The sequence below is a fragment of the Periophthalmus magnuspinnatus genome, chromosome 20, assembly GCF_009829125.3.
Source record: "Periophthalmus magnuspinnatus isolate fPerMag1 chromosome 20, fPerMag1.2.pri, whole genome shotgun sequence".
Lineage (NCBI taxonomy): Eukaryota > Metazoa > Chordata > Actinopteri > Gobiiformes > Gobiidae > Periophthalmus > Periophthalmus magnuspinnatus.
This window is the reverse complement of record NC_047145.1, coordinates 16844937-16872598: the sequence shown is the minus strand read 5'-3', so window position 1 is coordinate 16872598 and position 27662 is coordinate 16844937. Positions and strand designations below refer to the sequence as shown.

At 39.6% G+C, this 27662-nt stretch overlaps 2 protein-coding genes across 6 annotated transcripts in view; both read right to left on the bottom strand.

The window, feature by feature from the left end:
* The window catches only part of sulf1 (sulfatase 1), a 62423-nt gene extending 53945 nt beyond the window's left edge, over positions 1-8478 (bottom strand). For 4 of the 5 annotated variants that reach the window (XM_055230131.1, XM_055230134.1, XM_055230136.1 and 1 more), the window contains exon 1: positions 8238-8478. The gene's annotated coding sequence lies outside the window, so the exon portion shown is untranslated. The remainder of the gene's footprint in view (positions 1-8237) is intronic. The other variant, XM_055230133.1, reaches the window with a different exon arrangement.
* Positions 8479-12956: 4478 nt separating this feature from the next.
* The window catches only part of c20h8orf34 (chromosome 20 C8orf34 homolog), a 53751-nt gene continuing 39045 nt past the window's right edge, over positions 12957-27662 (bottom strand). Inside the window, exons 11-15 of the mRNA XM_033986179.2 lie at positions 22265-22391; positions 17982-18469; positions 16458-16554; positions 14083-14121; positions 12957-13356 (exon numbers count right to left, since the gene is read on the bottom strand). Of these exons, the coding sequence (XP_033842070.1) occupies positions 13340-13356; positions 14083-14121; positions 16458-16554; positions 17982-18469; positions 22265-22391 (768 nt within the window). The 3' untranslated portion in view covers positions 12957-13339. The remainder of the gene's footprint in view (positions 13357-14082; positions 14122-16457; positions 16555-17981; positions 18470-22264; positions 22392-27662) is intronic.

The window sequence follows — 27662 nt, the reverse complement described above, 5'->3', positions numbered from 1 at the left end:
AAGCTACTGCTCCTTCAACCTCAGAAACAATTGCCTCTAGATCGCTTAACTGCAGCGGTGGCAAAGTCAAATTGGTTCCAGGCACAAGAGGAGGCTCCGGTCTAACGCAGGCTAGTCCTGATAAAGATGGTATACATTTTTAAGCCTTTATATGAGTTTAGAAATGCACAAAAAGAGCCCGTACCTGATGGAAATCTACCCTGATGTTGTTAAGACAACAAAACAAAGCTACCACAGAGGCAGCGAGTATTACTTTGCAGTGGAAAAAAGGAAGATCAGCCATGGAAAAAGTGTTTCAGCCCTGTGTCTCCTAATAGGGTATCAGTATTAACTTAAGATACGACAGCAGCCACCCAAGCCAAGCACTGTGTTTTTTGGACACAGTTTTTGGAGATGCACTTGGTTTGCCTCTTCGGTGAATCCCCCACGTTTAAGGTTGAACAGCACAAGTAATCAGCATGGAGACTAGAACAAGCCCAGATGATTTTTTGAGTTGAGACTTTGAAGTTTTATGACTGTGGCTCTGGGGAGCTTTGAGGGCAAGGCCTGGAAACGCCTCGGCTGCATCAAGACTTAACTTTGTATCATTTCTCGACATGTGCTACACAAATAAACGTGTCACGGAGAGCATGCCTTTCCATTATTTATACTTAACCAAATTCCCTATTCAAGCAATTTTTCCTGCTTGTCTCCTGCTTCCTTTTCAGAGGTGGGGTAAAAGCCTCCCTCGTTCCATAAAATGCCTATCTATTCCGGCAAAGGTTTCCATGTTTCTCCAAATACACAGGGGCCAGGTCAGGAGAAAGGTCCAGCAGACAGAAAAACCATCTGCGTCCTCATCCATTCTGCTCGTCTGGACATGAGCAAACAGGCCGCTTTCACTGCCTTGGCAACCCCTTTCACAGCACTCTGGAAGCTGTGCTACACTACAGCGGAAACAAAGTCTTCAATGAATTTAGAGATTTAAACTATTTCAGAATGACACAATGACTTCCTGACTTTTGTAATGCTGCTGCTGGAAAAGCTCACACATATTAAGAAAAGGAGAAGTCATTTTCTGAGAAGTGCATCAGCTATACCACAATGGGGTTATCCTTAATGTTTACATATGGTAATCATTCACCTTCCATAAAGATTTGGCTTGTTTCTTCAAAGTTAAAACTTATGTGGTCACTACAATAACATATTAAAGATCAGAAGATAAATATTAATGTGAGTAAGCATGGCTGAAAACGAATGTGTTTTATACCAGTTCCTTGCTGGCTTTGAAAATGCAGCCAAACCATTGTTTAGTCTGAAGGCGGTTTCATTATCATAAAATCTATTTTGGCCAGCCAAATTCTGCCCAGGGCACAGTATAATGGAACAGGTGCATAATTTGTCAGTGGTCACTCTTGCTTCTGGCTGTTTTTAAAACCGAACCTGCTGTTTTTTCAATTGCACGCCATTCAAAACACCGTACTGTGATGGGAAAGTTCAGTCCTCCTTTGCCTGTTTGCTTGGGCACTTTGGACAAATATTTCTTTTGTGTGGCCGTCTCCAAGCTGGGGTCCTTCAGACAAGAGTGAATCCAAAGTGAACTGCCTTATAGCCTCAATTGCAGCGCACGGCTGTCTCACCAGCTGCCCCTGTGTTTACACCTCACACTGTCCAGAGGTATGAATTAGCTTTATGGGGAGAAGGCTAATGGTAGAGCACAGGCCCAGTATAGACAGCAACTACATCTTTCACTCCAGGTCGGCCTTTCACCTACTTAAGAGTAGAGAGAGGGCTGGGTAACTCAGTTTAACACCTGGTTGTAACACCTTAAAAGACCATTTAAATGCAACAAAAAACAAAACGTTTATAATAACGATACAAGAGTAAGGGCCAGTCAGGACACTCAAGCCATCTTAGCTTGCAGAGTTTTCCTTTAAAATGGTTGTTGGTTCCACTAGCAGCTCAATTCATGGCTTGCTGCTAAAGGTGAGCAGCTTGTAGGAATTTTATTTATAATAAAAAGTAATTACTCAAATAGTTGAGTAAAAATGAAAAAAATAAAATAAAATAATACATCCGAAAACATCCGACTAAGAATATAAAGTGACTTTACAAGTAATAATTTTACAGTCCTGATATCCGTAATACCTCAGTAGTCCTGGTCTGATCCATAGTAAAAGCCAAAGTCAAATCTGGACAAAACGTTGTTGGAGTGAAGACATTTCACTACTCATCCAAGATTGCTGGTGGACACTGCCTTATATTTAATCGGTAGGCGCCAACTACACTGAAACTGCAAACGGCTTTTATTTATGTTTTGTCCAGTTGACAGATTTAACTTTGGCTTTTATGATACAGTCCTGATACTAAAACCACAAGTGATACATTTAAAAAGACATGTTTTAACCCATTTCTGTCTTACTCTCAATAGAGATTTAAACCAGGTTGAAATATCCTACATTGTAATAGACATTAATGTCCCATGTTTTTCATTTGAACCCAAACATAGACGTGACATATGGCGCCATGCACAAAGTCAATCTTATGTGTAATGGCACACCAACTGCAAGGACGAGCAGCAGCCCTCACCACATGCTCCACTAAATCAAGCTGTGATTGTGTCCCGGGTCAGCGCTGGACGTGGTGCTGACCGGCAGGTAAGCCCATGTGACCACTTCATAGCCCCTGCCGCCTCAGCACGGTGCGGCTGAGAAACACTAAAGGCATATAGCAGCTGTAGAAAACCTCTTCATCTCTGGCTCTGGGTTTTAAATGTGGTCAAGGTCGGCCTGACATGATAAGCAATATATTGCATTTCAAAATGTGTTAACTAAATATAGACGACAAACGATAACATTGAAACCAAATAAAAATTATCCACGAAAAGTATTCTAAATGTGCAATATTGTTAAATTGATAATTAAAACATGAGATGCAATCAATAAATAGCAGAATGCAACACTGGTAATTTGATTGTACAGTTTTAGTTTAATTCAACCTTCTACAGCTGAAATCTTATCAGCATTAAAGTACACCAAGCAGCAAATGAACTAGTTAGAAATGACAGGTGTGACTTTCAGGACCCGGAGAACATACTGGAACTTAAAAATGTTCATTATGAGGCTATATGACTGAACATACGCTGCAGTAATGTGAACCTGATTTGTATAAGATTAAAAAAAACAAAACAATCAACACTAAAACTATTTGAGGAAGTATAAATACTGTTATATAGTGAAAAAAATAAAAATAAATACGATCGCTGCTCATCCAAGCTGCTTCTTCAGTTTAGCTGACAGATTAACTTTTACTATGGATCGTGCCTGGATGATTGACGGGATTACACAGAAAGATACTGGTATAGATTTTTTTTAAAGACCTCACGATGATGCAAAAACTGTTGAAAATGTGGCATCAAAAGCAAGTAAAAATCCTTTTATTTAGAATCAATTTTGTGCAGAGTTTGATATTCTAGAGTTGTAACACTACTCCATATTTAATCATGTTGAGAATGTGAAGTAATTTATGAAATGAGTTTGATTTCCACTTGCACATATTGCAGTTGACATACAGTTTATGAAGGATTACTTAATGTTCCAATGCCATGTCCAAGAGGAGTTAGTCCCCTACAGCAACACCGTCTATGCCCTCTTGTGGAGAACTGGCACAATTCAACCTGCTCAGACTGACCTCATCCCCCCTGACGGATTCTGAAGACCTTTGCATTAAGCTGCATCTTAAAAACTCAAACCATTACCAAGCACATGGAGTCATATTTAGACAAAAGAATAGCACCGGTACTGATTATAGCGTGTAAATGAACAGTTTGTGAGCACGCCACAAAGTCCAACTATAATGTTTTATTGACATCACAGGGAAACACTCCAATTACAAGTTTAAGTTATCAATTATCTGTTGAAATAAAACTCGCTTTGACTCTTCAAAAGGAGCCAGAAAGTGACATAAATATGAAATAGGGGCTTTCTGCTGGGAGCCTTTGTCAGATGAAGAAACAGACAATGGATGAGTCACAGGCTGCAGCTCTTGTAATGGAAGTATTAGATGAAGAGAGAAAAGAAAATGTAAACCACAATCTTAAACCAATCACCCTGTAATAAATGTTTATGTGCTGGACTAAAGGATATGACAATGGGATTTTAAGATTAGCACATGACTTAAAAGATCAGCCTGCTTTGGGCTCTAGTTCAAGTATATGTTCCACAGTCCACTACAGCACAGGTGCACTAAATATACCACCAGCCCAAAATGTGGGTATGTGGAGAGGGTCTTCAAAACAGTTCATACAGTACTAAAACCTTTATCCAAACTAGACTCATAGCAGTAAGTTTCAAAATCACAAATGGCCAGACTTGTGTCCTTGAAAACTATTAAAATAAACTACAAATGTTTTGTATTGGAAATTGCATTCTGTTGTCTTAAGTGGTTTCATTATGATTGTTGTATGGAACTCTGTATCGTGTGCAGAGCTTCAAAATTTAGTTTGAAATTTTAGAATTGTGACAACAAGATGAAAGATGATTTGCTGTGGTTAAAAACAAAGATTTTTTTTTCTCCAAACAAATAAAAAACCCAACAAAGAAAAGAAAAAAACTATTGTGTAGCAATAACAAGACACTAAAATTCCCAATAGAAATATAGCAAACTATGCGGTTCACCAAAAAAAAAAAAAGCATCAAGTGATCTATGAAGTAATGATGTTTGTGTATTTACATCAGGTTTCTTTGGATACAAAGGTACTTTTTATTTGCCCGACCCTTCTCAGGCAGACTCCAGTGAGATCATTTACCATTAAAGCCTCATGCTACACAATACATAGATCAAACCTGTGGTCTGAAATTTAACAGGCTGGACCAGTTTAGTGCGTGTGGGTTTAGATCTTTGTGGTTCACGTCTAATAAGAGGCTAACACAGCAGAACTGCACAGACCAGTCTATTGAGGAGTGACTGAGGTGGCCTACCTGCTGTGCACCCCTCTGACACACTTCCTTTGAGCAGTAGTTGGTAAAATTAAAGTGTACATTACAAGAGTATTGAGGTTTCAAGGTACTCAATTTAAATAAATGTCAAATTTACAACTCAAGATAAAAAAGCGTTAAGGGAAACTCTCCTTGAGACAGCTGCTATACACATCTAATCACAGCTTGTTTAAAGTCATAAAAGTGAAACCCTGAAAATGGAAATTGCTTTGTACAGCCAGAACAACAGTCAGATGAGTCACATATAAAACCTGATCCTTGCTTTGGGGATTTCACTCTCATTGCACGTCAATACCGCTAACATCTTAAGCAAATGACAAACTCCATCTTCAAAAACAGAATGTGACTTGTTAATGTTCCAGAGCGTCCATCACGCTTCAGCTGCTGGGAGCCGCGGCTAATGTTTCATGACCTCTGAATAGTTCCACTTCGTGTTGCTTTGCTGGGAAATACAGATCAGGCTTTTTGGCAGCATTTAGGTTTGATGAGGGGAAACAACGTCATTTTTGTGACTGAGAAAGAGGACTAAACAAATAGTTTAGATTGTGACGAGTCATTTGATCTTACTAAGAACCACAAACTGTGATAATGGGATGTCTGGCGGTGTGCAGGCTCTTTTATTAAGGTAATTTGAAGTCTGAGTCCAGATTCAATTTAAATCATTTTGTTTGGACTCGCTTCAGCTTCAAAGTTTGAGCTCTTTTTCAACAATTCTAACAATCACCGAATTACAAAGGCAACAAAATATCCAGCAGAAAATGTAGCTAGCCTAACCTGCTGCTCTCTGGGCCTCTACAAACATATATACAAATACAAGAATCCCATGCATTTAGGAACAAACTGAAAATTAAATTATAATCTTATATGGAAAATTGCAACAAAGGCTTTTTTATTATTATTATTATTTTTTTTTTTAAATACAGCCTAATTCTGGATACCACTTACTAATATAAAAAACTCTCAGGTCTGCCCAGGTACAAGTGAAGGGGAGCAGATGGAGCAGCAGGTGTGCAGCAGCTGAACTCTCTCACTGGGTTTTGGCTCCAGTAAAGACATCCTCCGGTGTCCTGTGGACCCAGATTTAGAGGTTATTGAACAAAGCTGATCAGGAAGCTCCTCCTCTCCCAAATGGCCAGTAACTGCATCATCGTTGGACCTCACCCTTGTATGCAATGTATGTCCCTCTGAGTCCTGATGAAATAACATGGACATACAAGTGCAAGCCAAATCAAATGTTTAGTTATTATTCCTACCTCTCACCGCGGCTCTGTGCGGGACAGCTACAGGCTAAACTGCTTAAATCACTCATTGGGTTACAAAGTGATGGGAGCAATGAGAGGTTGTGATATCCATCCAAATTTGAGGAAAAGTTAGTCATCCCGAGTGATTGTATTAGGAATAGTGAGTTGGAAACTGCGGTTGGAAATGCCAGTAACAGTAAAACACAGGTTTGTACTTGTAAATTCTGCCTCCTGTGGTTATGTAGGCATCTTTGCCCCATCATCACAGACAATGTGCCAAATCAACGCTTATGCTGTTAAGGTATCAACAATTTAAAGTTACATTAATGTCACAGAACTGAACCAAAAACCTTTTTACTCAGAGAACAGAGTAAGAAAAAATGCACAAAATGTAGAATAAAGAGCTCACACTACACTGACACAGTTGATGGATAGCCAATGTTAAGTAGGGATGCACCGATACCAATACTGGTATCAAATATCAGTGCCGATACTGAAAATTTTTCTGAACTGGGTATCGGTTCCATGTTATGGGTTAAGCGGACACCCTGATTGGACCTTTCATTGGATGTAATAAGACTATTTACTGGGTGATTTTGGCCAAACATCTTAGAATGTTTGAAGTTTTATTTACACAAAGCTGTTCAGTAGTGATTTTAAGGATAATTAACAGTCACATAAGTGGATCTCTGTAATAGGTTAACTGTGTTTTAAGGAAATAAGCCATTTTCTGACATGGGTGTGATTTTAAAGAGTATAGATTGCGTAGATTTCGTCTTAACTCAGTAATATCTGGACACCTCATGTCTTCAAAAAGGGTCTTCCACTTCTACCATGAATGCAGATCTTAAAAGGCTCAGACAATGTGTACATCCCGGTGTGCAATAATAATCCATAATCTCTGAAACTCCAGTAAATTTGAATTGTGGCAGACACTGTTAGTTTCTATGGGATTCTCAGCCACGACCACTGCCAGTGCAGAGTTTGGAGGCGCATACCAGGATTGCGTGACTACTGTAGGAGATCTAAAAAAAAAAAAAACTAAAAAAAACTTTTGGACATCACAGGTATACACAAATCAATAGGTTAATACTACAAACCATTTGACTTCCTGCAAGAATATTGTTTTACTCCACACTCAACTACAGGAAACTTATCCAAGACATGGTGCACCACAGACCAAGATTAGATCCCAAAATTTCAATTCAGCTAATATGAGAACTAAGCCCTCCAGGACCAAAATAAGACATTGCATATGAAGACAGGATGATTCATTTGACCCAGGTCTAAGTCTAAACCACCATATAACCACCAATATGTAACACTCAGCCTGCCTGGCTTTTGAAATGGTCCCCAAGAGTCTGGAGACCTGACCAGAACCAGGCCCAGAAAAATGGTTTATAGCCAAAAGGAGACACAGACCAAACACTTCAAAATACTGTGTTCTTTTGCATCTCTCACAAATACACTGAAAACGCCAGGTCAAGATAACTTTTACTGGCTTATATTCCCTTCCAATAAAACACTAATAAAAGTGTTTATCCATAACCAAATAGAAGCGTGTGATATAAATGAGAACATCTTTTCACTTTTTCACAAGAAATATTTTCATTTCAGTGAAAAAGGACAGAAATATTTCAACAACTTGTTTTTCACAGTTTGTAAGCCTGTCCAAAACCAAAGACCTCAGTAAGCCACACAACATTGATGGATATCTTTGGTTTACACGGTTGGTGTAGTGATGGTCAACGAATTATTTTAATTTCGGCTGCATGGTCTCAAAATAGAATACAGATGCTCCCTTTTTGATGAAGTGCATTTCAAATACAGTTTAACAGGAAAAAGATGTAAATTTCGGCCTAAATTAAACAGCCTACTCCAAACATAACTCAAGTGCATGTCAACATAGCGCAGTGGCCCCTCAAGTCAAGAAATGTAAGCCATCAGATATTAGTAAAAAAAAAACAAAAAAAACAAACAGCGCCATTGACTTGGTAAAAACACAATTCCTGTAACTTACCTTTGAGCAGAGCTTCTTCAAGTTGTCCTTATGGAACCATTGATCGCTTCAAAGTTGTGAAGTGTTCTGTTCCTGTTCTGCCGATCCGTGACATTTGACATACGTATTTCAACCTAACTGATTGTCTTTCTGCTGTAAAACTGGACTTTCTGAGTAAACATCACTGTAAACATCACCTTGGCACATGCCTGCATACTTGGTCTTGAGTGGACACAGAACACCTGTTTACTCATTTGTGCTCATTGGTAATTGGTGGGCGGGGCTTACATCTGTACAGGTGACGTAACAATTTGTAACCCAATAGAATGAGCAGCTCAATAAAGTCAGATTATGTTAAAAGTTGAAAAGGATGTGTTATTTGCTTGGTTATTTTCACAACATGCAGAATTTGGAAAGTTTTAGTTCTTGGTTCATAAATCATCAAATGCAACATAATTAACAAAAGACTAGATAAAATAATACATTGGCTAAATACAGTAGTTTATTTTTTTTCTTGCTTAATTTAAACTACTAAAACCTTGTCATCAGCCGTAGTCCATAGAAAGGTCTACAGCCTACTGTTTCTCGGCAATCAGCAGTTGCTATGGGCTTGAATACCAAAGTCTAGTTTGGTAATAATAGACCAGTGAGTTCAGTGGTGCAGAACCAGATGAAAAGATTTGATGGAAAACACGAGTACGACTTTGCTGTCATCACAAACTTGATTCCAAGAACAACTCTAAAAACAATGACAGAGAGCAGACTCGGTGGGTTCACCAATATGTTTTGGCTGGCTTCACGTCACAACACATGAAGGCTATGAAATACAAGATGGAAGAAATAGCCTGCAAAAATGTTCTCAATTAATTTCTCCATTTTGGAAAAAAGTCTAGCTCTTTAAATTCGAAATCAATAATAGTATGTTTCAGCATGTATCTTCCATTCCACTACATTATAAACATAAATTTGTCTCTAAAAATCACTACTTCACACCCAGTTTTTTCAGTGCACCCATTTCCATCTTCTCTCGAATTTCAAGGTTGTGTTTGCTCTCTAGATTTGCTTGGAAAATCCAGAATGGTATCTCTTTATTTTTTTTATCCAGATTGGCATCAGTCGGGTCTCCACATCCACTGTTGTGTCTCTGGTCAACTGCGATCGTGCAGTCAGATGTTTTTTTTTCAGTGACACGTGAAATGAAGGAGCTCATTGGTCACCTATGATTTACAAATAAAGTCACATTTATCTCACCTCAGATTAATAGAGTTTAGTGCTTCGCCCATTGATTATGCAGAAATCTGCAATATTTTTCAGCTCCCTGTGACATTTTTTTCCTTTATGTTTTCCAATACGGACGGATCATGCTCGTCCCTGATTGGCTAATCCACCTGTCAATTGTGCCCTTTTGAAAACGGAGTTTCACCAACGACTAGACTCACATCAAGTATTGAAGAAGTGTGTATTCTGGATCCCAGGCGATCTCAGGATAAGTGAAATATGAATATCACACGTAACAGGACTAGCATGACTTGGAAAATATTGTTTAAATTCTAAACAGTAACTATATCCAGTTACTCTTGCCTGACTTGAATAAATTAGTAATTCAAGAAAAATGCATTGATTCCATTTGTTTTAGAGGCAGCACAGCAGTCCACAACTTCAATGAACGAGGAAAACAAACCCAGATTGTTATGTTTTCACTGACAGTCACCATATAAAACACAGCCGCACAAAGCTCCCCGGGTGGTTCAAACCTTAATATGAAGCTTCTCCATAATTACACACTCCACTACGCTGTTTGGAATACAGAAAGTGTAGCCATTTAAACCATTTTTACAGTCATAAGTCTACTATATTTGTCATTTAGAAAGGCAAAGGATAGTTACTTCTGATAGCATCAAAGCAGACTCCCTTCCACATGGATTTATATAGGGGCCCATGTGTGCTTATGAAGGAGGAGTCCACATTGCTGAGTTGTAAATTAAGATGTGGGGCAGGGCAGGGGCAGTGCACTGGTGACCATTGATGGTGGTCCAGATCTCCCAGTCAGGCTTGCTGTTGTTTATGGGTGGCCTCTGCAGAGATTATGAATAAACGCAATGCAATAAACACTCTGGAAATTAAACAGTTTTGGTATATCTGTTTGTACATGATTAAAGTGACTTATCTCCTGCAATGGAAAACAGTTCCCACTTGGCATGCATTTAATAAAGTACTGCATTTCAAAGTACATTTAGGTGTATAATAATATTAAAATTTACATTAACTTACTTTACCACTACATTACTACTTACTACTACTTCAGCTGGCCTTTTTACTGCCAAAATAAAAACTTTATACTAACTTGTACTAATACTAATATAAGTCAAATATTGGCATAATTAATTAGTATACTAACATTTATTTTACTACAATAGGTTTGTGTTAATACACCCACAACAGAAGAACCTACTTTCCTCCTCTGCATATGGCTTTAGTCGGACATGTGATACTGTGGCAGTTGTGGTGAAGACAGAGGGAGATCAAGCCATTCATCTGATACATTCATTAAAACACACAGTACAAAACCCGCCCGACATCTGTGGCAGTAATTCAAGTCACACAATCTTTGGGCTTATTCTAAAACTCCTCGTCAAGTTTTTTTTCTAAACTCACTGATGAGAGGTTTTAAGCAACAAGTGAACTCAGAGAAAATATTGATAGTATAAAATGAATTAGTGTCTTGATTTGTGAAAAGAGCAGATACGTTCCCAAAAGCTTTCCACTGTTCAGAATATAAAACATAATGATTTTAATATGTGATGCAAGACATTTCCTTTTTCTGTCAGGAAATATTGTTTATAGGAATATAAAGATTATATCATCAAGGCTCCACAGAGACCCATTTATGCCGTGTTCGCATTCTTCCATATTTTCATAAACCACATCCTTCTCTCGTGAGTACAAGATCTGCTGAAGCACAAGGATATCTGTCCATATACAGTGTTTTATAGGACCGGGGTAAGAAGTGCACACTTTCACATAAATCCCTTTGGAGAAATTAAAATGACTGTACCACGTAAGCTTTAGACTTTTTTGGCAATGTTTACAGAGACGGCCCACGATTATTCAGGCTTGACCAAGATGTCCAAGGTGCGCTGCTGCTGACGTCATCATGGTGACACTCAGACAACCACAGTTTTACCAATCTGTGCCCAACCAAAAGACTGGAGGTTTGGAGTCATCCATGCAGCATAAATGTGTGCGTCTGTCAGCGCCATATTATGAGCACAAACCCAAAGTCAGATGGATTGCAGCCTAGATTAAACATGGCCTCTTTTTAACACTCTGCTTTGGTTTTTATGACAGTTTCTATTTAGTCTCTGTTATTGAAATCCAGCAGGGCCACGATGGCAAAGGATCTCTCTGAGTGGTGTCTGCATGCCCTCCCTGTGGCACTGTGCATTCTCGCTGGGTACACTGCCTTACAACATCAAACTCAAGTCACTCAATGCTTGTCTGAACAATGTCTCCAATCATTCTAAAATGTGCCTATTTTTGAGATCTCTCTAGTACACCATTTTGAGGTCGAGGTGACTCAGCGGCAAAAACATTTTCACATATGAATGGAGTAATTCAGTGGAGGTTGAAGTCTTTACAATAGATTAGGAATATTCATCTTGTCTTTTTAGTAGAATAATGTAGTTGTTCATCTATATCAGACTCATACATCCCTTATTATAGGTAAGAAATGATCACTTTGACATGTTTTGACAATAACTTACGCCTTTGTCAGATATCATGTGCCATCTGAGATCACTGCAAATGGATCAACCAAGCTATAGACTCAGATAATGCATGGACCATCAACCAAGAATCCAATAAATACAAACCCAGATGCAAAAGAGATCAGGGAATGAGACAGTGAAGCAAGACAAGGGAACTTGCCAACTCTTTCGCACCTTGGACACACTTCTCTAACAACCACTGACGAGCAGAGGCCATGGTCAGTCCGATAAACCTGACAGGTTCCTTGGGCTGTTAAGACATGTCACATTTCTGATGAAGACAGCAGTTATTGTTAAAACATATCAAGGTATTACATCTATATTGTCAGATGTAGGTGAACAACTGAATTGGCTTTGTGCACAACATCGCCCGGCAACCTCACTGTTAGCGTCACTACTTCCTGTCCAATTGTATCTGTATGCGGTTTTTGCAAAGTCACGTTAAAATGAATAAATATTTAAAGTGGACAGGGAGCTGTGGGTGGATGTCACTGACAAGATGCTAAACATGAGACAAATAAAATGAATACTTCACTGAAGAACAGAAAGAGAGATGTTAGTGTCTCAATGCCAACGCTAATGCTAATTTTGAGGCATAATAAATATTAAAACAACACCACAAAATGAAGTATTCTACATATAAAAATAATTTGGTATTTATTGTGTTTTCCGATTTTAATAAAAGTGACTATTAGCTTTGAGACACAGTGAGCTAGCTGGTCTATTATGGTAATTTTCATACCACTGTAAATAGTAAAAGTTATGCCAATTAAAAAATATATGAAGTTTAATTTTGTATGAGTTTAAAGTGCAAGGTAAATTCTAAGGTCCTTTACCAGTTTTAGAACATCTTATATGTTGACTCAGCCGCTGTCCAGTTGCTGACTCCAAGCATCTTCAGTTCATCTTCAACAGACACAAGGGGACAAAGATAAATGAACAACGAGAGCCAAAAATCTGTTATAGATGAGCTCACATTGTTTCCAGACCATATCATTTTATTTCATAGCATTCATTATTGTCCAGAGTATACATGTTGTGACAGCCACTCCTTAACAGAAATGTGCTGCCCTCACTATAAGCACACACAGACTGGACTTCAGTCAACAACTAAATGCATCTGCCTCTGGAAATGGAAGTCTGATAGCATGCTACAGAGCGAACAAAAATAAATAGAATATCCTATACTTTCACATTAGAATCATACCCTTACAGTACAATCTATGAAATATCTGTGAAAAAGTATACAATCATTTTGTATTCATTCATGTGAGCTATAAAAATAATTCTCTATACATATATTCAAAATGTCCAGTGGTTTTGCATAATTGTAATTGATTGGGTCGTTGGTCTTCGTCACCAGTCACCAATTCCTGTCAAAATGAAAGAGAAACAACATCAGTCGCCTAGTAACCAAAGCTCAAATAACCACTAATAGGAATAATAAGTAAGGCAAAAACATTAAAGCTGCTATTTAATATTTGAACAAACATGAACTGGAAAATGAGCTTAATGAGCGTTCCAAAGCAATACATTTTGGTTTTGGAGTTAGTGTTGCCGTGGCGATGCTTTGGACACCCTGATACCTAAAAACACGCAAAAAGCCACTAGCAGCAGCAGTTCTTTCCTCAGATCTCCCTCCAGACTGGCATGGTGACGCTGGGAACTGTGGGCACCTCCAGAACCACAAGAAGAGGGACCGCAGACAGCCTCAGACCAGACAGACTTTCTCTCTTCTCCACCAAATGTTGACGCTGAGAGTTTGACGCTGTCTGCTGCATGTAAACTCCACAAAACCGAGTGACATAATGGAACCAGGCAAATGAAAAGGCTGGACCAATCAGGAGCCAGAGCCGCTGTGCCCTGCGTTTAGCCTCAGGGGTCAAAATATACGGACCATAAATAAAGGTGGGGAAGCATATACTGTAAAAGGTTTACTTGGTGGTAGTTATTTGGGTCCCTACAAAATGAGGTCATAGACTAAGACGGGCTAAACTAAAGGTTGCATTAGTAGAAGTCATAACATGGTATGGTTCTCGTGGCCTATGGTGCAGATGGTTACCTTTAAATAGAGACACAGCGTTACGTAAAATACACACCTGAAAAGACTGATCTTTTGTTAGCATCTTGTGCACCACCTGCAAAAGAAAAAATATATTTTTAAAAACTGCAAAAATGATAGAATCCCTTCTACATTGGCCTACCATGATAATTTCTATATTGACTTTTGGAACAATATTTATCATGTGTACATTTTCTTTGTACTACTGAGATATTTCTGATTATTTTTGGCTATATGATAATGATTTGAGCCATAAAAGGTTGAATTAATAATTTCTATGACTCATTAGAGATGCAAATTAAGTACAAAACTGTTTCTTTCTGATATTTATTTATTGCAGCTTATGATTTGTTAACAACATTGTACATTTAGAATAGTTTTTGTGGTTTAAATCTGCTTTTGGATTATTGGTCAGTGGCAATTATTACTTTCAATATTTATATTTACTTGAGCAATATATCAAACTTCAAAATATGTTATCGTGACAGGCCTACTTCTATGTTAGAATGTTCTCCAGATTGTTGAGGTTTAGAGAGAAAGTGAGAAGTCGGCTTTCATCTCCTTCTGTGGTATGTGTGATTAGACAAAAGTCCTAGTTTATAGACTAACAGGAACTAGCGTTGTTTGCTCCTGATTTTGCTGTTGTCACAATACATTTGGGTGCCAGATCACAAAAGTCTATTATGTTAATGCTAATTCAAACATTAAATCAGCACAATAAATCGAAAAAGTATCCCTGAGAAAGATGTGAACTAAAAATGCAAAATACTAAAATTAGAATCCACTTATTGTTTCTGTTGTCAGTGTTGCAGCTAACATCATTACGAGGCTGTATGCAACATTTCTTGATCTAAAATCAAACACATGCTATGCGATGAATTGATACAGCTTGTCATATTTACAAGGTGAATTTATGTTGGTCTTTGTGTTCATTTTCTCTTTGGCTTATCATGAAAGGCCGATAAAAATAAATAAATAAAAAAAAGACTTTGAATATCCCAGCATGCTTAAAACACAGAGTCAGATGAAACGTATCCAGTGAGCGGGCTGCAGCGCTCCTCTCACGCTACACAGCCTTTTGTCACGTCTTGCGGCTGTCGACTCTTTTTTTTTGTCATTGTCCCTTTCTCTCTCTCACTCTGTCAGTAGAACCACCTCAAACTCTCTTCTGTTGTCAAAGCCTTAGAGCAGGCCCCCAGAGGCTATTAGCAAATGTAACCACCCATTGTCTTGATATACATCTGGCAAATAGCAGGTCCTTGAGTGAGTACAGCTCCATGTGACAGATTTGTGTGAGTGAAGTTTTGGTTTGCAGTGTCCCGTGTAGTCGTCCGTTTCATTAGAACATCTGTATCACTTTAAACAGCAGATGATGATGTTTTGTTTGCTATGACAAGCTTGACTAAATATGGAAGATTATTTGGATTATGACATGGTTTTTGGACGCATTTCATTACAGCAGCAACAGGTTCTGATTAGTATGGAAAGTTGAGGAATTCTGAAAAACGCTTATGTGATTTTTAGATAACCTACTGTACCAGTTTGTAAAGAACGTGTAAGTAGAGTGGTTGACTACGCCGAGTGGGATATGTATTTCTTGCTGATTGCATTGGTTGTTTGAAACGTATAGTAAGGTAGAAGACAAAGAGATGGCACTCTACCTGGTTAAGTTACAGCTCAGATCTATGGAAAGGTAACATAGCCATTCATAATAAGAATACATACTGTTCAATGTACTATTTATTTTGCAGTAAAAACTTCTGTAATTGAATAAATATAATATAGGCTTGCTTAATACCACACAATGTTTCAGGCAAAGCAATAACATCACCATGGAAACAAGCATGTGGCAGATCTCCAGTTACATACAGCGCAAGTTAAGTAATCTAACAAATCTAGCTACACGCTACCACAAGAACATATGGAACTAGTGTTATTGCGAGATAGGGAAAATAATCTAACTCCAGCCAGAAGGAGATGCTAATGATGTTGAGTCTAATTAGCATCAGTTTAATAGAGTTTAGCCCTTTAATAGTGTTTAGATATCGTCTTATTTTTAGATACATTTGCGGTTTAATAGCACGGCATTTACCCCTGAACAACATCATCCCCCATATCCCCCATTCACTTGTGGAAACCCATCCATACTTCTTCTCTTCGTATAACAGTTTATTAGTGATGTAGTCTTCGCAATGACCTCACAATAAGATTTAACTGCTGTCTACATGTACTATATAAATGTGCACTTGAAATAATGTTTAAATATGTGTCATGCCTGAACTCCCACACGTCTTATTCACTTGAGGTATATTGAATCCTTCTCTTACACTTTATATGGCACTAAATTATACCAGCGTGTCAACGTTTATTGCAGTACTTGTCATGCTAGTATTATTGCAATGAGTCACTCACTTCTGTCCTGCTCCGGAGGGTCCATGATGTCACTGTCTGTGTCACTGGGGATACGCCAGGGCTGCCGGATGGCCTGCAACTGCTGGTAAAACTCATCCTGGCAACAAGACATCACAAAGAGGAGATGTAGAGCATGTAGTCTTTATATAGCTCTATGTGGTTTCATTTTAAAACATGGAAAAGTCGCAAGAGTGAACTGCTACAACACCTTCACACATCGTCTGTAGAGGCACCAGATCACGTCAAGGAAGCTTCCCAGGCTTCTCAAAAAGATTTAGGTTTTTTTTTTGGTGCTGATTTGAAGAGTGAGTTGTTACTGGGTTAGAAAAATAACTCCCCTTTTTCACGCTGACAAGGGACAAAGGGTCAGGGATTAGAGAAAACAATTTGAAATTAAATTATGTTGAGCAAGAAAAGGTAAATGGCTTAGAATGAAGAAAGACTATATAACTTACAGATGAAAAGTTGTTTTGTTATTGCTGTAAAAAAATGAACCCAGAAACTATGAAAAATTGAATTCCAAGAGAAAAAAAAACAAGAGAGCATTTTGTCTATTGCGCACAGCCAAAATGTTTCAGGTGGATTTTTATGGAAGCTTTTAAAATGATATATATAAACGGTTGACATATTATAAAATTGTGTTTCATGGTTTTGTATCGGTTTGTTCTTGAACTTAGGTCCAGGTGGTCCTAATAAAAAGGTTCTCCAGTGTGGTGGATAATCTCATGAGGTGTCAGCTGGTGTAACTGTCACACAACTACACAGAAATTCCTGCCCAGCATTAATAAGGCCTTCAAAAGGGTCTCATATTTAATAGCACCACTGTTAAGTAGATCATGAAAGGCCTATAAGAACTAAACCCCATTCAAAGTTTGCCTTTAATGCCAGACTCATTTTTCCACTGTGAAATGACATCCTACTGTAGAGACCTACCGGGCCCAAACCCCACACGATGGAGCAGAGGGATAAGTGTGCACACGTGTGATACTGGAGCTGACTACTGCCAACTGTACTGACACTACACAATCCCTGCTCAGAGTCATACTGCATCACTGTAATAAAGCCAGGGCAGTACAAAGACCTTTTAGGGCCCGAGACACGAAGGAACACACGGGCCCCCCTAGATAGAAAATAATCGGAATAGACCCTGTAAAAACCCCACTCCCCCACCACTGTTAATTCCTCTCGATAAATCTACAGTATTACCAAATTATAACCAAACCCACATTAGTCTGTAAACTGATGTAATATACAAAAAATACAAAAGAAAAAAGTTCAAGTATTAATTTCTCACAATATTAAAGTGTTCAGTTCTGGCTTTATACCTAATAAAATGCAAAAGAATACTGGGAAAGCATCCACCAAATTATGAGGAGGAAATTGTTGGATCGCTTGGTCTGCAATTGTAAAGCAGTTTAATGTACCACATAATAGAACAGTGAAAGTTGTGAAAGTAATATGGTTCAATCGCAGTATAAGAATCATAATAACAGCTGTAAAAAGTGTGTAAAAAGTTTGCCTCACCTCAGACAGATAGGCCCTTAGGCTGGCTCCAAGGCTGTCGGTGGTGCTGAGCCCTGGTGGGGTGAGAAGTGGGCGGGGGTGCATGGGCTGACTGGTGGGGGTCACAGGTCTGCTCCTGGACCTCCTGAAGGTCACCTCCTTATGGGCCCCGGGGTTAAAACTGCTACGTGTCAGTAAACTATTTGGGGTCAGAGGTCGGCTGCTGGGGGTTCTGGGAGTTTGAGTCCTGCTGCTGGGATTGCTAGGCGACCGCCCCATGACCAGCGTGGTGGGTTTGGAGCTGAAGGATGAGAGGCCGGTGCTGCTGGGTTTGGTGGAGAGGCTGCTGGCTGGAGACTGTGGACGGGATAGGAGGCTGGTGAGGGGCAGAGTGTCCGGGAGGGTCCTGTGCTGCAGTGGGTTCTGGAGCAGGCTGCTGTGGGGGTTATTGGAGCTACGGGCGGTCATCTTCCCCACCTCCGCCAGTTTGGCCAAGTCCTTCTCAACTTCTGGATATATTAAAAAAAAAAAAAAATCATAGTCATATCCATCAAGTCATGTCATACAGCTATTGACACTAACTTTTCTTAATAGTCTGATGTTTTTGACAGTTGTATAATTGGAAACATAACATAGTGAAGGTCTTTTGGGACATTATCAGGATGGATAGGATTATTATGTCAAGTTTTTTAAGGTATACCCTTGGGGCCAGATTGGCATGCCCAGAGGTGGAATGATGTTACTCAGTGTGGGATATGGATGGAAGAACACAGGAGGAACACTGGCAGGCATAAGACCTACAAGAAGTTCAAAGAGGAGATTTATGGATGTAGTGAAAGGACAAGAAGTGAGATGCTTTAGAGGACCCGAATGCCGCCTTATGTCTAGCCTACGTGGTACTATCAGGTACTTAATAAAGTAAAGGTATTTCAGAGCATTTAAGAGCAGGTACTGTATCTCTACTTTCTACTCCTCCATTTTTGAACAGGATTGAAAAGTAAAAGTATTTTTCATTATTGTTTGAGACTTGCTGAGAAGACTGAGGGATTTCTTTTTAACACGTTCATAATTTGAGCAAACAAAAATATGCTAATAAAACAGCTAGAAAGAAAATGACTGGTCCAATTGTTGCTGCTAAACAAAATGCAGCACAAATTAAAATCACTGCAGTTGAAGCCTTATAATACCAAAATACTCTTTAAGTACATTTTTAAACAGGTACTTTAATACTTTTACTTATGTAGATTTTTTTCATGTGACACTTTTGCATTTACTTGAGTATTTCTTTGCCCCGCTATTTGTACTTTTACTTAGATAACCAAATTGAGTTCTTCTTCCACCGCTGACTATCAGACACACAAGACAAACTACTACACAAACAAAGTTAATACAAGCTCTTTTGTCCAAATAAGCCTGTTAAGAATGAACTGACCAAGCAAAATATAAAACAGTATAAAAACAAACTTAACAAACAGAAAAATAATTTACAGAAGCCCAAGTCTGCAGAGATCTTGAGGTAAACCAGACCCTCTCATGAAGTTATGAAATGTGACCATGTGTCTTGTTGTGGGGGTGATGATTCACAAACTTTACCGAGCATTAAAGTGGGCGAGACAGTACTGTTAAATCCTTCTTCGGGGCAGTGATGACAATATTTATACAGGCTGTAAATTGTGGTGAATGGCGTTTCCTCTGTCAGAAACACTCACTGTATGATCTACAGCCACCAGGACTTGTTCATTTGCCTGACAAAAACACATTTGTTTGCCTCACTGGTAGTCTCGAAAACAATCCTGTTTGTGCAAGACATGACAGTGCCAACTTGTGCGATCCACATGTGGGTCATTTTCCACCATGTTTTATGCTTTTGTTCAACTTGGCAATGCAGTTTCAACAAACCGGTCTGGGAGTTATCATTTGAGAGGCATAATTGGAGGAATGAGTCAGAGGGGAGTATTTCTGGAGAAGTGTGTACATGTGACGTTAAATAAATACTGTTAAAAAGCATGACAAGCATTTCGCAAAACTAAACTTCCATGTTTTGGTTTGGCAATTAGGCAATTACAGAAAAAAGCTTTCCAAACTTGAAGAAGATTCTGCTTTGAAATGTTTATTATTGCACAAGTTAAATAAATTATTATGCTTGTCCATCCTAACAGCAGTTATAAAGCGAAAATGAAAATCATCAGAAAAACACACTGTTCTTTGCCTTACACACCACACATGTACAACTGTTTTTCTTAAGCTCCAAAGGGGATATGCTGATTTTTTCATCTGAAGTTATTTACTGGGAAATAGTGATAAACACCACATGTTTCTATGAGAAAGTGAAAGCCCGCTCTAGTGCATGAATTTAGTGTAAACCCAGTTCTTCCCTGAGCAAGCGTCGTTCTATTAAAGAGCTACCTATCAAAAACAGCTTTATTTTGAAAGTCTCTGTGGAGGACTGCAGGCCCTCACACGAAACACACAGGGAATTCACACAGACGCTGATAAACCGTGACAGCTCCAGCAGAACAAAGGAGTACCATCAGGATCACAAAGCAAAAATGATTTCATATGTTTCAGACAATATGGCCAAAGATGAGTGGATAAAAATAGTCTGGATAAAAAAAATGAAAAAAAAGCCAGATGATGCATCAAACATAAATACAGGGGTCAATTTTTTTTTTTCTTACAACTCAAGCCTCAAATAATTGGAATTTAAACAGATTAATTTGATTAGAATAAAATGATTCTACTTAACAAGCTATAAACCGTCAGGGGCACTGAAGAAAACATGATCACTGAAGACTTGTTGCTGCCATGTTTTTCCAATTTAAACACTTGATATGTTATTTCTGTTGTGAATAAAGATCAAGAACATTGAACAATTTGTTAGTACAATGGTTTACGCATCGTTCCAATTGATTTGAAATTAGTAATGTATTTTCATGAAGCCCTTGGAGAACACTAAGCTCGTTTCCATGGAGGGGATCGGTACAGTCTGAAACGTTTTTCCATTTTCCAAAGTGATCCATGCCAGCCTGTTTGAAAATGTTTGAAATGTCCCATGTTTCACAGACTTCTAATTACTTTTGCCATTACTGACATCTGCCTTATGATAAAACTGTTAAATTCAGGTATGATTTAAATGTATTTATTAAGAAAACATGTGTTGGTTTGGAGTGACTTCAGTTGCTCATGTAGCAGACCACTGTCCCCTGGCTCCTGGCCCAATGAACTGCACACCACCATTAACCATAACCATGCCCATGCCAAACTGCTCCAGAATCACATAAAGCAGGCGACGCACTTATCACTTGCGGTGCTCAAAGGTGTATTTTATGAGTGAGAGCAGACAAAAAGGGCACTTAACCAAAGCTACAATTAAGATGAAAAGTAACGGTCTCCCTGCAACATGGAATCAATTAGCCACAAATCAAAGGTTGAAAGAGTGAAATTAGCCTCTCCAACCGCCTGCTCCAAACTTCCCTGTCCAAACATCCAGAAACTGAGTGCAGATCAATGCCATGTGACAGCCACTGGGGTAGTAGCCATTCTGTCGTGTTGTATGAATTGGCAGTGAAGCATTTAGCAGAATCAGATACGCTTGAGATTATTGATGTCATATGAAAGTGTGGACAGGGTCTTGACTCGCGCTGCAGAGGAGAGTGGGAGGACATGTGTAGACAAACAAGTGTGGGACATATGACCGTAAATGACGCTTTCATCTTATCGGGCTACAGATCATAATGACAAAGAGGTAGTCTGCAAGTCGCACTGATGTCACACACACATGTCACTACATTATACGCCAATGAGGCTATATCATCTAATAGCTTTAAATATACTGAGGCTGCATTCAGTCTAGGTTTAGCAGCTACTAGTGTACTGCAGTTTTACTTCTGTGTTTAGTCCCAGTTTCATTCATTTTTTGAATATGGTGCAAGAGTATAATTACTCCCCCTCAACCAGGTTTTGTTCATACATTTGAAAATACAGTGTCTGGGATCTTAAATCTCATGAGCACAAAAACGATGATGTTGATAATAACACTATCAATTCCATTCATTTTATTCTGATCTTTGGAGAACAGTAACATGACATTGCTTTCATTAAGACATGGCCCCCTTCAAAAGCAGCACATTCTTTGATTGGCCTCCCCCCTCCCTCCTTCTGTCTGTGTTCTCTTTATAGTCTGGTCTGAGTGCATTGTAGACTGCAGACTGGCTTTTGTTCCATAAAGCCTGCATTTGATCTGACTTAACCATGCTAATTACTATTAGAGCCACCAATATAGTGAGCCACACAGAAGTACATACCGGCTAACTGCTTGCCCATGTTCTCCAGCTCTTTGGAGAAGAGAGAGTCACCCAGTAGCAGGCCAGAGTGTCCCAGGGAAGTGCCACCTCTGATGGGCTTCAGATCAGCCTCCCAGACTGCCTGACGCTGGAAGAAAAGGAGAAAGTCACACACATTATAGGCAAGACCCTTCAATTAAACTCTTTATATAATTTTTGGAAATTGCTGGAAATATCCGAGCCATATCTGCTGGTAAAAAAGGAGCCAATTATTATTTTATGAGCTTTAGAAAAACACAAGAAACCACAGCAAGTGTAGATGAAAGCTTTAGGCGTGTGCAGTGTGCTCTGTTTGGGGAATGGAAGTAGACAGTCTGTCAGGGGTGGTTCAGAAAAGCTCTATATTAGCAAATACATAGGAGCCACAAAGGCACACTCGTCTGCTGGCACACAGCCAGTGAATGAAATAGCTCAAATACTTATGAAGTCTATAGAAAACCTTTGATACAACTCTAAAATATGATCAAAAATGTATTTTATTATTTGATATGAAAATGAATTAATCAGTACCTATAATCAGGAGTGGTGTGTTGGATGTAATCCTGTTTATTCTCTTAATTGGATAAGACAGGGCAGATGATGGGTTAGGCACAGAGTTGAGTTGAGCTTTTAGCACTGATAAGAAAGGCAATCTGTCAGAGATGGTCATTTCTCTGGCTGTAAATCCACAGATGAGACATTTTAAGTAGTGAGAACATCAGGGTACATAATAATTCTTACTTATGCTCTCAACAAATGCAGAGACAGTAAATGTGATCATGGCCAACCTGTTTAAGGGTCAGAGTAGGCACAGATGCACTGCCTACCACAATATACATTTTTTTCTATGGAACTCAACAAGTTCTAAAATGCTTAAGTACATACAGTTTTGGTCAGTTCTTTTCCGAATACAGCCCGCACTTACACACATGACAATCCAGATTAGAGCCCTCACTGATAAATTATTGTAAATAATGCAAAAAGGTCAATAAAAACATTTTGTAAATATCAAAAACCTTTAAACATCAAAAACCTAAATGGGCTGGTAACTGAATCATTAAGTCCACTCATGCAACACATGTAGTAATGTAGATGCATTTCATGTACAGATGCTAGAGTGTGTTGAGAAGACATATGGAATAGAATGGAGTTGACACACTGATAAATGACAGGGTATTATTCCCAGGCTGTGTCCCATTGATCTTTCTGTCAGGGAGATAGAGCACAGGAGGCATTTGGTGGAAACATAGCCACAGCGCCTCCAGCCAGGCCCTAATTGCAGGCTTCATAAAGCGGCACGGCGAGTTCAATATTACAAGTATAGCCCTCCCCATGTTCTGAGCCAGTATCAGGCCTTTCCAAGACGTGACATCATGTGGGCCCTCTCCATCTCTGGATCTTGTCAGCTCAGCCAAACAAGGCCACCAACAGATCCCAATGTACGTCTCCAATCGCTTTTTCATCATCTGTGCGATCACCCAGTCCACAGCTTGTAAACATTAAAGCTATATATAGACACTCGTAATATTCTTTATGACTTTTTAAACATCAGGTTTGTTGGTAGGACTAATACCAGAAAAAGAAACATTAAAGTAGAGCTGGAAGCCTTTAGTCGTTTAGTCCATTAATCCAGTGGTCCCCAACCACCGGGCCGTGGACCGGTACCGGTCCGTGGATCAATTGGTACCGGGCCACCGGCCGTCCAAGAAATAATTAATTATTTCCGTTGTATTTATTATCTGAGTCTGAAAAATCGTTTATTTTGAAAAATCTTTTATTTTGAAAAATGACCGGATTCTCTCGGTTACATTTCCGTCACTTGAGCGCCGACAATTTAACCACTTAGCGTTCCGACGGCCCGCCCGCGTTACACGTTACAACTTTACAGCAATGTACGTGTATTTCTGCGTCACCCACACAAACAATCTACACATCAAATGAAAGCTACGGCATTCATCTTTCTGAATATGTAAACCATTTACACCTCGAATCACCACGGTGCTGACAGGAAAGCCGTTTTTACAGAGAAGTCAGAAATGTGGATTTGGACTTCACTTACCATTGAGCGCTCTGGTTCTGTCAAACATCAACATATTCACACAAAGTTGGTCTCATTCGTTCCGTAAGGGTCCAGAGAATATAATCCAGTCAAGAAATTATGTCCACAAAGGAAGTTAGGAGCCTCCAATCTGCTGCAGGAAAGTGAAATCTGTTCCGTCACTTCTCCGCGTAAAAATACGAGACTGGATATAAAGATCCGCGCGTAAAATTTTATTTGCGTAATTTTACGCAGCAGTTTTGTGTTTTAAACATGACGAAACGGACAAAACAAAGGAAGTACGCGACCGAGGACACTGTGGATGTTTGTACAAGTTAAACTAGAGGCATCTCGGACCCGGAGCGGTTCGTGGAACCGAGTGAAGATCTCATGATGGACTGAGGAGCAGAGGACCTTATGTTTTGATGGACTGGATGCTGTTCCTGATCGGTAAGCGTGGTTTATTCTGCTATTAACTTAATTGTGGGTCAAATGTGTATCATGTGTAATCATTAGCATTAGCATTAGCATTAGCATTAGCCCCCCCCGGTCCACGGTAAAATTTTCAAGCGTTGGCCGGTCCGCGGTGATAAAAAGGTTGGGGACCACTGCATTAATCAGTCAATGGAGTCTTAGTCGATTAATTATTTTTATTTAAATTATAAGGATTTACATGAGGCAACAGCAGAAAGGAGAAGTGAGTAAGTTAGCTGAAGATTTGGGATTTTTGGGTATTTATATGTAAAAAGGCAGATTAAACTGAGTCACATGTTTAATCTGTCTTTATATAAATGCATTGTTTCCTAATACCTTTCTCTGCATGAATAGTTGTTTCATGAACTCCTGTGTAGGTGTCAATTTAATTAGGCCCGAGCCCCTACAGGGCGTAGGGCCTATTGCTTCCGCAACGATGAGTGCGAAGCACTCATCGTTGCAGACTGTCTTCACGAAGTTGCGCGCGAAGCGCGCAACTTCGTGGCAGCACCGCGACCTTGCACAGACTCCTGTGTCCTAGCAACCCATGCCGTAGGCATGGGACATGCATATTTGTTCTTGCTAGCATGTCAGCGTCAACATTGAGTCAATGGGCGAAGCCCATTGACTCAATGTTGACGCTGACGCAGCGCGAAGCGCTAATGTACCCAAACACACTCCTGGCATCGAGCCCTATCCAAGCCCCCATGCCGCAGGCATGGGCCATACTTATAACTGCTAAAATGAATGGAAGTCAATGGGAGGTCAATGGCGGACCCCGACGTCATGGCGAATGACGAGCGCGTTAGCGCTCGTCATTCGCCATTGACCCCACGGTGACGTGGGGAAAGTTGAGAGCTTTCAAAAAACGTATAATATGCCATTGTAATGTTTTCGGATATATTGTTTTTGCTAAAAATATTATTATTATTTTTTTTTTTATTCTTCTGCTCTTTGAGCAGTAATTTGACCCCCTGAACATTTTCAAAAACTCACCAAATTTTGCCCAAAATTCAGGTCTGGCGAAAAATTTATTTTTTTATGTGGTGCATCATTGGGCATAAAAAAATGGCGCGACAGCGCCCCCTGCAAAAGTCAAAATACATTGCGTCAATGGGAGACGTCCCGACGTCAACTTTGCCATAGAGCCACGAAATTCGGTACACGCATTCTTCAAGTGATGCCAAACAAAAAAGATTATTATGGCCACGCCCTCGGACGCACCGGAAGTCGGCCATCTTGGATTGAAAATTCCGAAATGGCGAGTCAGCGTTTTCGCTGACCTCGCATTTTCGTCAACTCCTCTGAAGGCGCTTCACCTGCAGGGCTGAAATTCACTGTACATCATCTAGACAAGTGGGGCATCAAAAGTTATCCAATTTATGATGATCCCTTTTACGGTTTCCGTGCGGCGAAGCCGCAAAATTCCATCGGAATTTTTGCAATTTTCAAAAGTCTAAATTTGCTCCCGTTTGCACATGCAAAGTCCGATTTGGCTCAAATTCGAATCAGTTGTAAAACTTTCGGGCCTAAACTACTCATTATCACAGAAACTAAATTGGCGCGATAGCGCCCCCTACAGAACATCTAATACATTTGTATGGAGGACCGAAAATTTAGTTTTCCCAAATGTTACCAAAGTTGACACAAAATTCCATTGGGTCATCCCAATCAATAAAGTCAATCAGACCTATGTCGTCTTTTGCACCGTGTTGCCATGGCGATGCGCCAAACTGCCAATGTTATCCTAATGGGAAACCTCCCAATTTTTCCCATTCATGGGAAAAATATTAGTTTCATGGAATAATGTGAAATTTGGCACCATGACTCTTCATGTCATCCTGATCAAAAAAGTCAATCAGACCCATGTCGTATTTTTCACTGGGTTGCCATGGTGATGCGCGAGAGCGCCCATGTTATCCTAATGGGAAAAATTTCAAAATTTCATGCATTTCAAAGTCTTATAACGACTTATTTTCGTCAACGACGAACATAAAATTTGGCACAGTGATTCTTCAGGTCGTCCCCGACAAAAAAGTCCGAGGGGCCAAGTTTGTATTTTGCACGGTGTTGCCATGGCGATGCCTGGAAAACCCATGTTGTTGCATTTTGTGCATCAGCACAAATTTACTTGTTTGGTGACAAGTGCAGCCCAAAGCCGCAATACAAAAGGGACAAGTGGCGCGTCAGCGCCACCCACAGGGAGTGCCAGGTCGGCCGAGTGCGAAGCACGGCCCGCGAGGGCCGTTCGATGCCGCTTGCGGCTTTAATTCTATTTATTTTTCACAATGGCCAATGTTATATAAGGCACATACATACACCCACATGTAGCATACACCCATCCACATTTACACACTCAAGCCTCTTACATACTAAATACATAAGTGTATATTGTGCACATGCATTTCTATTTCCATACGTATGCCAATATATAAATGACACTGAAAAACATGGACACTCTAAGAAGCTGTGTAAACTTATGGAATAGGGTCCATCACCCTGTAGTCTTATGAGTGCAGTTTGGGTCAGATATGCAGAGATATGTAATAGTTTTGGGAGCTTTTGGGAGCTTGGCAGGACACTTGGCAGGACAAAACTAAGAATTTCTTTTGTTGACTACAGCCCTACAGTCAGAAGGGGTTTGGAGACTTTTTGACACTGCTAAAGCAAACTTTTTTTTAAAACAAATCAAAACAAAAAAAAATCTGGGTTCTGGGTTGGTCCTTGTTTGACCGTTTAGACCTGAAGTAGACTTGGTTTGATCCTGCTCTAGCCCTGGTTTAGTCCTGAGTTTGATGCTTGTTGACTGACAGAAACTGGCTGTCACCACTGATCACTGCCACACTTATATATTCACTCAGTCCAGGT